Source organism: Myodes glareolus, chromosome 16 (assembly GCF_982192425.1).
Source record: "Myodes glareolus chromosome 16, mMyoGla1.1, whole genome shotgun sequence".
Classification (NCBI taxonomy): Eukaryota; Metazoa; Chordata; class Mammalia; order Rodentia; family Cricetidae; genus Myodes; species Myodes glareolus.
In genome coordinates, this window is record NC_142041.1 from 56,277,419 (window position 1) to 56,289,914 (window position 12,496).

A 12,496-nucleotide genomic window follows, 5' to 3' on the forward strand; every position below is an offset into this window, starting at 1 on the left:
TTCTTTCTTTCTTTGTTTCGTGAGAATTTGCTGACATCCCCTTGAGATAATTATGAAATCTGCCCATTGTTTCAGGTCAGGGAACTCAATTTGATTATGTTAACATGTCACAAACTGGTAAGAAACATGAACTTGTCAACTCCTTTGCCAGAAATTTGTGGAGGCTGTTTTCAACCTTCAACTTGTGTGGACAGTAGACGCTTCTGCTGCTACCCTCACCCCCTACCTCCCACTGGCTGTTCAGTGGCTGGCTCTGTCATTGTCTCCCTCAGTCTTGTTCATGTTCATAACTTCTCCATCCCTTCACTGAGTTCATTGTAAGAAATTGCAACACTAGATAAGTCCAGCTGTTGCGTCCTGGGCTGCTGAATAGTTGAAGAAAAAGTTTCAGGTTGGGGTTCGAGCAGTGCGGGTGTGCAGTGTGGCAGTCACAGGTTGGGGTTTAAGCAGTGTTGATGTGCAGTGTGGCAGTCACAGGTTGGGGTTCAAGCAGTGCGGGTGTGCGGTGTGGCGGTCACAGGTTGGGGTTCGAGCGGTGCCAGCGTGCAGTGTGGCGGTCACAGGTTGGGGTTCGAGCAGTGTGGGTGTGAGTGTGGCGGTCACAGGTTGGGGTTCGAGCAGTGCGGGTGTGAGTGTGGCGGTCACAGGTTGGGGTTCGAGCAGGGCGGGTGTGCAGTGTGGCAGTCACAAGCCTCCACTGCACTCACCACTGCTGGCCATGTTCCCTGTCTCCATCCACCTGGCACTCCCCACTCCTGCTTACCATCCCAAGCCTCCTCTCTGGGAAGGAATGTGGGAGCGTTCCTGTGGCCCTTGTCTTTTACTGTGCCTCTGTGGCAGTTAATGCACTGGGACTCAGCTTTTTCCCGTCACTGGAGACCACTCTAGTGGTCCTGACAACTACACATACTTTATGCTGTGTGTGTATTGACCTCTGTTTTTACTAAGAACACAGACGGACAGCCAGACCCTCTTGTTGACCAAGGAATGTTGTGTCGGTGGTTACATTGACCAAATACAGCTCCTGCAACATCTTCATAGTTTACTCTCTTCATTAGAATAATGTGAGCTAAAGGTGTACCTCAGTGGAGTAACGTTCTTAGAATGGAATGGGGTCCTGGCTTTGATCCCAGCACCACAAAAATAAAACATACACACACACACAAAAGCAAACGTTTCTATTTCTTTAAGCTTTTTGGAATGTTTGTATTGACCCCACCCACCTCGTAGGGCAGATGATCTTGCCTTCCCCTTGACTAGGATATAAGTGCTGTCTGAGTTGGGGGAGTTGCTACCCCTGTACTGTGACCTTAGCCTATCTGCACTTATCTTCCTGCTGCTGTGGGAAAGGTCCATCTCCACCTGTGTCCTGGACCCTAGTCCTTTGCCAGGGACCTGTGTGTGGCTTTGTCTGCACAAATATCCGCTCCCTTCTGTTTTACTTACTTCCAATTGGTAATTAAACATGAACGTGTGTGTTTCTCAGCTTTCTCTCATAGCCAGTTTAAAATTTCTTGGCTTCTAGTGGACTCCCACGTCTCTCGTGTTGCCCGTCTGTATTTCTGGCCCTCCTCCTTACTCTGCCATATAAACTGTACAAGGTCTTCCTCGGCCCACGAGGTGTATAGGGCCCTGTGGTTGTTCTCAAACCCTCTTCTTGATGCGGTGGCTTTGGTTACTTTCATGTCTTTATAGCACACATTCACCCGTTCAGTCCAGAGCCCCCTCGCGAACTCTGTAGACTTACATAGTGTCTGTTTTCTTCATACTTGAGTACCTTGGTCACAGCGTGTTCTAAGTTGAAATCCTGGGCTTGGGAGATGACGTGGTTCATAGAGTGTTTGCTGAGCAAGCATGAGGCCCTGCATTCATCACATGGGATCCCTCATGTGGGATCCCAGGACCCATGTACAGAGTGTATTCTTCTATAACCCCCAAACTGGAAGGTGGACGCAAAGGAGTCTTGGGCATTGAGCAGCCAGTCTAGTTGAATCGACACCAGATTTATTGAAAGTCTGTCTCTAAGCAAAAGGCAGAGAGTGATAGAAAACACCAGGCATTTCCCCGGCTCACATAGCACACATATATGCATCGCATACACAAAATCCTCTAAAACTAAAATTTCCATATTAAATCTCAGTTGTAATTGAAATCTTGCCGATACTCTATGCTCCTTTTCATATGAACATGAATAAGAATATTCCTTCTCTGTGCTGTAGGACTCCCACTGGCTTGACCTAACTAACCTCTTCAGGGTTTTCATGTTCATCTGGAATATTCTCTCTTTATTTATTTATTGTCTGATAAATTCTTATGTATCTTCCAGACCTCAGTAGTGAGGTTTGTTAAGAAACAAAAGCTTGTTTGTGCACTGTGAGCAGCAGCAGATACGGCAAAAAGAGCTTCCCAGGACCAGAGAAATAGCTCAGAGGCTGAGTGCCGGCTCCTCCACGGAGAAACAGCATTTGATTCCCAGCACAAACACTGGGCAGCTCATAAACACCTGTAACACCAGCTTCAAGGAATCCGAGACCTCTTCTGGCCTCCGTGGGCACGTGCACACACATGCATACACACACTAAATAAACTAAAACATAAAATAAAAGAACTTGCCTACTTCAGACATTGCCCTAAGAAATTTTTTTTTCACCCACCAAACTGTGTTGGTCGATTGCTACTTTGTTACTTCTGTAGAACCCTAACAGGAGAAAGCTAGAACAAGGACTGTGCTGGCTTGTGGGTGGTGGTGGTGGGGGCAGGGGATGAACGAGCCCTGGCCCTGGCTTTCACGTCTGCCGACCGCATAAGGCCCTGCTGGCGTTGTTATGTGTTTTCAGATATTAGTTGCCTATACCTGCATACTGGTTCATTCTTTCTACAACACTTTCACTCCCATGTTTTTATGTCCATCTTTTAGAAACACATGAACTTTGTAGGACAGGGTTGTTGGCCCTGTTTCACCTGTGGGGGAACCGTGTGGCAGGCACGTTGCTGAAGCAGAGAGGCTTATTCTAAGTTAGTCTTTCCAGGGTGTGACCAGGAGGGACATAAATATCCCACTAAAAAACTGCATGGTAAAATGGAAATAGTCGAACGTTGTAACATTCTTTGTTGAGTACTTAAGTTTTTGTCATTACTAAAACTACTGTTTTAATTTTCTAGCTTGAAATCCAGAATCATCCTTTTTTTGAATCACTCAGCTGGACTGACCTTGTACAGAAAAAGATCCCACCGCCGTTTAACCCTAATGTGGTAAGTCCATAGTTTTCTAAAATAGTGAAAACTACAACTCTGATTTTGGAGATGGACCCCCAAAACTGACCGGAATCAAAGGGGTTGGTTCCTAAGTATTTTTGCGTTCTATCACTGAGAGGTTCCTAGCTCATGGGTAGAGGACTTGCTAGTTCCACCAAAGAAAAAAAAAAAGGAAAGAAAACAACAACAACTTGATGGTGACCACTAAGATCCCAGTAGTTGGATGAAGTTTCTTCCTACCTAGTAATCATGAAATGCTTCTTTGCAAACATCAAAAGGGTGATCTTAATAAAGAGACGGACACTAAGGAGCCATTATCATTTTTGTCCATACCAAACCAACATTCAAGTAATGATAATAATGTTTTTCCAGGGACAGATAAATATGTGTGTGTGGTCTATGTACATATTTGTGTGAGTGTATCTATGTATGCATGCATGTGAACCGTGTGTGTGTGTGTGTGTGCGCGCGCGCGCGCGCGCGCGTACCAAGGTCAAAGCATGCTCTACAGTCTTGCCCACTGCAGTTTTTGAAGCAGGTTCTCTCATTGAGCCCGAGAGCACTCATTTCAACTGGGCTGACTTGCCAGTGAGCTACAAGAATCCGCCCTTTCTCCCACCTCCCTGGTGCTGAAATCACGCGTGTGTAACACTGCTCTGCCTGGGACATGGGTCCTGGAGATTTGAACTCGGGTCCTCATGTTTGCTTGCCAAATACTTTTATCAGTTCAGCTGTATCCTTAGCCCTGAGCAAAATCTTTTAATGAGAATATAAATCGTCATGTCTTTTCTAGAAAATAATGAGTGTTATTAAAATATTATGTTCATGTAAGCTAAACTAGTGAAAGTAGTTTACCTAAAGATACATGTTTAAACACAAAGCTGATCTGAGATGTGTTTGATAGAATTAACAGCATGTCAAGTTTGAGAAACTAACATACAGTAATAAAGAAATTGTCAGTAATAATGTTAGTAACCTCTGGTAGCTTTCTTTGTATAGATATATACTTTGTATTTGGTCATTGTATATAACCTGCTCCTTGGATGAGTTGTGAACTTACTACTGTTAATGTTCTCATTAGTGTATCTGTTTATAAATGAGTAAATGACAGACGGTCACAGCTGAGAAGTGACAGTGTCAATATTCAAGTCTGGGTGGGATTCCAAAGTCATCATTGTGTGTTGGCATGGGGGTGGAATTCCAACGTCGTTGTTGTTGTGTGTTTGCGTGGGGGTGGGATTCCAAAGTTGTTCTTGTGTGTTTGCGGGGGGGGGGGATGGGATTCCAAAGTCGTTGTTGTGTGTTTGCGGGGTGGGGGGGGGATTCCAAAGTCGTTGTTGTGTGTTGGCATAGGTGTGCATGCACGTGAGTGCACATCCCTGTGAAACCAGAGGAAATCCTTGGTGTCATTCCTTGGGCATCGTCAATTTTATTTTGTGTTTTGAGACAGACTCTCACTGGCCTGAAATGAGGCTGACTAAGCAGCTGACCAGGGTTTGGCTGCCTGCACCTCCCCAGTGCTGGAAGGACATGCAGTGTGACACAGGTTCTCCTGTCTACAGAGCAAGAACTTCAGCCAGTGAGCCATTCCTGGCCCAAATCTCTTTTGATGTTGCTATGAAACACAGAGGGATAAGGACATTACTTCAAAAATAAGTGTGATTCTCTGTACTCTGGCTTGGCTAAAAGTCAGATTCTGTACATAATAGCTGTGATACTTTACATCTTCCAACACAGCAGTATTTGTATTCTGACTTACTTCATGTAGTTCAGAATTGATGGTTTCAAAAATGACTATTCTGGTAAGGATAGTTTTTGTCCTGATGTTTACTTTGGAGTTAGAGAGGCTCAATCCCCATTCTTACTTCACTGAAGAGGAAACAGGCGTATGGGAAGAAGGTAATTATATAAGGAATTGTAGCTAACACTTCTCATAATCAGATGTGATGATGTTTTTGGTGTGTTTCATATTGGTTTGTGTCTTTGTGTTTTGAGTACATTGATATGCTGGAGACTGATGTTGTTAAGTGGGGGATCTACCCCTGAGATAAATCTCCAGCTCTGAAGTTATTTTATAAATAACTTATTTAATTTTATTTTATGTGCATTGGTGTGAAGGTTTCAGATTCCCTGTAACTTGAGTTACAGACAGTTGTGAGCTGCCATGTGGTAGCTGGGAATTGAACCTGGATTCTCTGGAAGAGCAGCCAGTGCTCTTAACCTCTGAGCCATCTGTCCAGCCCCTCTAAAATTATTTATTTGTGTGTATGTGTGTGCACACACACACATGTGTCTGAGTGTGCTTATGAATACCTCATGCATCCCCGGTGCCTGATAAGGCCAGAAGAGAACATTAGATCCCCTGGAACTGAAGTTAAATGCCATTGTGAACCATCTGATGTAGATGCTGGGGACCAAACCTACCTGGGTCCTCTGCAATACTAATATACTCACTTGTTAATTTTCTTGAGATTTTATTTATTTTTCTTTTATGGGTAAGTATATGAGTTCCTGAATGTATGTGCTTACGTCCATTCCGTGTGCATACAGTGCTCATGGAGGCCAACAGAGGGTGTTACAGATTGTTGTAAGCCACCATGTAAGTGCTGGGACTTGAACTTGGTTCCTCTGGAAGAACAGCCAGTGCTATTTTTTATTATAATTTTTTTAAAATAGGATATACTTTGATCATGCTTTCTTTTCATATCCTCCACGCCTTCCTACCCACCCAACCTTATGTTCTCCCTCCCTTTAAAAAAAAAACAACACACAGTCAGCTGGGTTTAATGGTGTACACCTTTAATATAAGCACTCAAGAGTCAGAGGCAAATGGATATCTGAGTTCAAAGCTAGCCTGGTCTACAGAAGGAGTGCCAGAGCCGCCCAGAGAAACCTGTTTCAAAAAATAAAAAAGTAAACCACAAAAACAAAACAAAAAAGCAAAGCACATGCATGTGCACACAAATGGAACAGATGAAAACCCAAATGAAACCAAAGACCAACAAGACCAAAAAATAATGCCAAAAGCAAAATGAAACAGAAAGTCATTCTGCTCGGTCTTGTGTCAGGAAGACAGTGTTTCCTTGTAGACATCCTCCACCTCTGACTCTTTCTTACTCTCTTTCTGCCTCCTTTTCTACACAGATCCCTGAGCCTTCAGGGAGAGCTTTAATGAAGACATCTCATTGGGACTGAGTGCTCCAAAGTCTCTAACTCTTTGCACATTGTCCAGTTGTGGGTTTCTTTGTTAGTGCCCATCTACTGCAGGAAGAAGCTTCTCTGATGATAGCTGAGAAAAGCACTATCTCTGGATATAGCAGTATGTTATCAGGAGTCATTTTATTGCTATATTCCTTTAGCAGAATAATAGTATTCCTTTTTCCCCTAGTATTAGTATTTCCCATAATAATAGTATTACCTTTCCCGTTACCTACTTAGTCTCAAATTCTTGGACACTGTAGCAGTGTCAAATGGGTTCCATCTCATGGAGTGAGCCTTAAATTCAGAGTGGTTGGTTGCCCCCATAACATTTGTGCCACTATTACACCAATATATCTTGCAAGCAAATCACTATTGTGGGCTGCAGCATTTGTAGCTAGAATATATTGATGATTGCCTTTCTTCTTCAATAGTGTACAGAGTACCCTTTAGTACCATGAAAGTTTAGTAAGGGTGAAGGCTCTAGGTGCCAGCTTGACTTCTCTGTAGGGCTAGATTGGTAGATGGAAATTGCTTAAATTTTGTTTCATTATGGAATGTTTTTTTTTCTCTGTCAATTATGATTGATAGTTTGGCTGGGTATCGTAGTCTGGGCTGGCATCTTGTTGTCTCTTAAGAGTTTTAGAACGCCCATCCAGACCCTTCTGGCATTCAGAATCTCCTTTGATAAGTTAGGTATTATTCTAATGGGTTTGCCTTTATATGTTATTTTATTTTTTTTCCATTGTAGCTTTTAATATCCTTTCTTTATTCTATATATTTAGCATTTCATTATGTGCTGTGGGAAGTTTCTTTTCTGGGCCTCCCTATCTGGTGTTCTGTATGTATCTTGTACCTTGATATGTATCTTTTATTATTCTTCTTCTTCCATACATCTTGTCCTGCAGTTTCTCTTCCCTCTTCTCTTCCCAGTCCCTCCCCCTACCTACCTCCTCTCTTTCAGATAACTCTTCTGTTTCCCTTCAAAAAAGAGCAGGCCTTCCAGGAATGTCCACCAAACATGGCCTAACAGAATACAGTAAGACTCAGCACAAACATTCATATCAAGACTGGACAAGGCTACCCGGTAGTAGGAAACGGGTCCCAAGTGCAGGCAAGAGCCAGAGAGGGCTCACTCTCATTGTTGGGAGCTTCACAAGCCACACAACCATAAGGTATATACAGAGGGCCTAGTTTAAATCCTTACAGGTCTGTGACTGTCGCTTCAGTCTCTCTGAGCCCCTAGTTGAGTCCTGTGGGCTATATTCTCCTGGTGTCCTCAACCTCTCTGGCTCCTACAATCCTTCCTCCCCCTCTTCTTCCAGGCTCCACCCTAGTTTTTGACTGTGGGTCTCTGCATCTGCTCAGTTGCTATATGATGCCCCTCTGATGACAGTTGGGCTAGGTACCAACCTGTGAGCATAGGAATCATTTCATTGACTCTTTTTTTTTTTTAATTTTTATTTTTGCCAGTTGTGTTTGGTTCTATCCTGGTTCTCTGGACCATCCTGCCTCTAGTTTCTGGTTGGGTTGATGCCCCAGCCCCACTACTAGGAGCCTTGCCTGGGTCCAGAAGACAGCCAGTTCAGGCTCTGTATCCCCTTTACTAGGAGACTTCATTAGGGTCACTCTTGTAGATTCTAGGGAGTTTCAACTGCACTAGGTTTCTACATCACCCCCAGTACTCCAGTATTCCATTGGTCTCTCCCAGCACCCTTTCCCTCTACCCACACACCTGATCCCTACTGTTCCCATCCCTACCCACCCCAGTCCACCCACAAAATCTATTCTCTTTCCCCTTTCCAGAGAGATCCAAGCATCCCCCCTTGAATCCTCCTTGTTACCTAGCCTGTCTGGGTTTGTGGGTTGTCACCTGGTCATCCTTTACTTGATAGCTGATATCCACTTATGAGTGAGTACATACCATGTTTGTCTTCTGGGTCTGGGTTACCTCATTCAGGATGACTTTTTTTCTAGTTCCATCCATTTTCCTAGAAATTTCATGATGTCCTTGTTTTAATAGCTGATTAATACTCCATTGTGTAAATGTACCACAATTTCTTTATCCATTCCTTGGTTGAGAAACATCTAGATTGTTTCCAGTTTTGGGCTATTCTGAATAAAGCTTCTGTGATCATAGTTGAGCAAGTGTCCTTGTGGTATGTTGGGGTGTCTTTTGGGTATATACCCAGAAATGGTATAACCAGGTCCTGAGGGAGGTTGGTTCCCAGTTTTCTGAGAAACCGCCACACTGATTTCCAAAGTGACTGTACAAGTTTGTACTCCCACAGCAGTGGAGGAGTGTTCCCCTTACTCCACATCCTCTCCAGCATGAGCTGTCACTTGTGTTTTGAAGAACACTGACAGCTGGTAAGAAGGAGCTAAGCTGGGTCTACCCGCAGCCAGTGCTCTTAGCCACTGAGCTATCTCTTCAGTCCCTTTTCCATTCCTTTTAATTCCAAAGTCTATAACCCCTAGAGAATTTTGTAGTCTGAGGGAGATTTTCTTACATGGGAGAATTTAGCATTCCAAGTTCATTCCCTGTTCGCTGATTGATTTGTAGATTTACAGGGCTATCTGGTATCTGGAGGTTATTTTCTCTGCCCTGAGTAATAGGGCAAATTACAAAAAAAAAAAAGCCCTGTCTTTGTAATTCAGTTGGACTTCTTGACCTGGGCGTGAAGGATTTCCCTTCCCTGTGGTGCAGAAATAGCCTGGAGGTTTAGCAGGCCTTTTACAAAGCCCAGCGGCTGAGTTTGCATCTCAGTTCCTATCTGTAAATGTAGTTAAAGGGAAGGTTCAGTGTCTTCACGGGAGAAACACTGCCTTGGAGCAGAGCCTTTACCTTGCTCATCTTCCTTTCCCATCAGCAGATCCCTCAGGTCTTGACAGCTAAGGGTGGCCTCTCCAAGAGCTTGATGCTCAAAGCCAAATACTACCCTGGAGACCTCCCTGAGCCTTGTTTCTGCGCATAGGGATGGTGATGTCTAGAGAGAAAGGGGGAGCCGTGTGTGTGTGTGTGTGTGTGTGTGTGTGTGTGTGTGTGTGTGTGCGTGTGTGTACACACATAGGCAACGCTGCTATACTGGCCTTTCTTACCCTTACCACTTCTCTCCCTTCTTAAGAGCAAAACTTTTAACTTCTTTTTTTGTTTTGTTTGTTTTGTTTTGATTTTTGTTTTTTGAGACAGGATTTCTCTGTAGCTTTGGAGCCTGACCTGGAACTAGCTCTTGTACACCAGGCTGGCCTCAAACTCACAGAGATCCACTTGCCTCTGCCTCTCCAGTGCTGGGATTAAAGACATGTGCCACCCCCCCCCCCCAACTTTTCACTTCTTAAAATAGACAGATCTCATCTTCATAATAAAAGTGGGGCAGGGATAGCAGAATAATAAAGTAGGGGAAATCAAAGCTTGTCAGGGAAAATATGCAAAGTCGTAAAGACATTACAATGAACTAAGTTAATGAAAGAAAAGCTAAGGTGAAGGATTTCTGTGCTTTTTTTGTTTTAGGCCGGACCAGATGATATCAGGAACTTCGACACAGTCTTCACGGAAGAGGCGGTCCCCTATTCTGTGTGCGTGTCTTCTGACTACTCTATAGTGAATGCCAGCGTTCTGGAGGCAGACGATGCATTTGTTGGTTTTTCTTACGCCCCTCCTTCAGAAGACTTGTTTTTGTGAACAGTCTGACATTCAGAAACCATTGGGCAAATTCAAGCCTGTGGAGGAGACGGAAACGCCGATTGGTGTGAATATACTCAACTATGTATAACAGTGCCTCATTTTTACATGTAATGTTGAAAACTATGAAATACGTATTTTCTGCTGTAAGCAAGAAATAGGGCATTTCAAAGAGCTGAGTTTTGAACTGATTTGTATTCTTGTTTATTAAGCTTATTTTTAAACAAAACTTTAAAGCTACTATTCTTAGCATTAACCTATTTTTAAAGATAACTTTTTGCTATTGACTGTTTTTTCCCCTGTTAAGTTTACACTAACACATCCAAGATAGACTGTTGTTAATCGTCTGTTACAGCTAAGATAAGATGCATTAATATCTTTATACTTCTATGACTTTTATCATAGCAGAACTATGCAAATGGTACATGGGAGTTTAAGATGACGTCACTGTTTAAAATTTGCTTCTTGGTAGGAGTCGAGTGCGAAGGCAGGTTGACGGCTACTCACGTGCAGTCCCCGTAGGACAGAACAAAAAGAGATCTTTGCTTTTGAAATGCTCGGTTCTCACCCATGCATCATGTCTCCTCTCGAGGAGAAGAAAGTTATGGGTATGAGTTTTCGGGATCCCCAAGGAGATGGGAAGTATAAAATGCTGCCAGATGTTTTTAGTGGTGCCAAAAATAAATGTCTGTCATATATTTATATTTTAAATGTTTTCTATTTATGTTCCTTTTGATTCTTTGAAGGTTTAGTACACTGCTGAGTAGGTCTAAACCTTGGTGTCTGTTTTTGCGAATAGCTATTTCAAAACTGCCTTTCTAATCGATCAAGTTTTTAAGATGACAGGAAAAAAAGTAGGTTTCTATAATGTTTACCTAATTATGAATTAAAAAATGAAATAGCAAATCTGGGTCAGTGTAAATGTATGTCACCTACTGCACTGTAAAGAAAGGTAACAGTAATTTAGCAGATACATGTTCAGTGTTATTCATTTGGTAGTCACAGGGGTCAGACATACACACGGCCTCATGAATGCTAACAAGAGTATTCTCTATATCTAAAGTATCTTCATACATCTTAGAAAGAGTACAGAAAGCTGACCTAAAATAACATGTCAACTAGCGTGTACATCTGTAATGTTAGGTACAGAGAAACTATTTGGAAAGGGGTTCTTAGCTTGGGATCCCAGTTCCCAGAGGACAGTTTTTTCAGGTCCTTTAGGGAACAGTATCATGAGCTCAGCTGCTCTGAGAACAAACTTCCTTTGCATGTGTTATCTCGACAAAGATCTCAGAAGAGTTTCTCACCAATACCCCTTGGCTTAGATGTGGTCAGCAGATCTGAGACAGGCAGCACTTGGCTTTGGCAGGCGGTATCCCTAGCAGGACACTGGACCCCCCACAAGGATGAAATGCTCCGTCTACACTGTACATACTTGATTGGGGGCACTTCTGTAAGCTGTACTTTACACAGAGTTTTTTGTTGATTTTAAATCAAGACAAAAATTGTACACGTATGTTTTTTTACTCAGATATCTCTCAATTAAATTGCCAAAAATTAAGTGCAATATTGTATTTTTAAGAACAAATTTTAGATTTTTAATGTTTCCTGGATCACAAGAAGTACAGATCTATGTAGTATAATAAAATTATCAGAAAGATTAATGATCATCTAATTTCTGTTGTTATTTGAAATTAAAATAGTAATGGTTACAGTAATCATCACTAAAGTGAATTGTTTTATTTTTTCAATATTTCTGATTATTTTTTATTTATTTTTCTTTTATGTACATTGATGTTTTGCCATGTTGTCACGTCCCCTGGAACTGGAGTTATAGACAGTTGTGAGCTGCCATGTGGGTGCTGGGAAATGAACCCAGGTCCTTTGGAAGAGTAGTCAGTGCTCTTAACCACTGAGCCATCTCTTTAGCCCCAAAGTGATTTTTGTGTGTGTGTGCGAGAGAAAAGCTATAAATCTTAGTCAAATTATTTGGGTAGGCATTACCGGGTTATTTTATACTGAAATATATGGATCAGAAAACAAAGTTCCAAGTTTCTTTTCTCCCATCCTGTGGTCTTTTATTAAATATCTGCCTTTTGAACAGTGACTGTATCATACTAACTACGGAAACAGTCGCAAAGGTCTAAATGCGGACTAGTTGCAGTGGGAAGTTAGCTCAGCTTGCCTGTTTGTTTTTAGGGATGTCTTTCAATGTAACCCAGCCTAGCCCCAAACTCAGGATCCTCAAGCTGGGATTACAGCTTGTTGAAATGAGGTTTTGTTCTTTTAGCCACTGGCCTCTACTTCCTCCTTTTGTTACAGATCATTCTCCTCAGGGCAGTAAAGATTTGTTGCTAGGTG

At 42.5% G+C, this 12,496-nt stretch overlaps 1 protein-coding gene across 5 annotated transcripts in view; it reads left to right on the forward strand.

Annotated features, from left to right (window-relative positions):
• Sgk3 (serum/glucocorticoid regulated kinase family member 3) overlaps window positions 1-11,799 on the forward strand; it is a 114,616-nt gene extending 102,817 nt beyond the window's left edge. For all 5 annotated transcript variants that reach the window (XM_085677307.2, XM_085677306.2, XM_048420016.3 and 2 more), the window contains 2 exons: window positions 3,163-3,252; window positions 9,965-11,799. In XM_085677307.2, coding sequence (XP_085533433.1) covers window positions 3,163-3,252; window positions 9,965-10,135 — 261 coding nt within the window. In that variant the 3' untranslated portion in view covers window positions 10,136-11,799. The remainder of the gene's footprint in view (window positions 1-3,162; window positions 3,253-9,964) is intronic.
• Window positions 11,800-12,496: the final 697 nt, after the last annotated feature.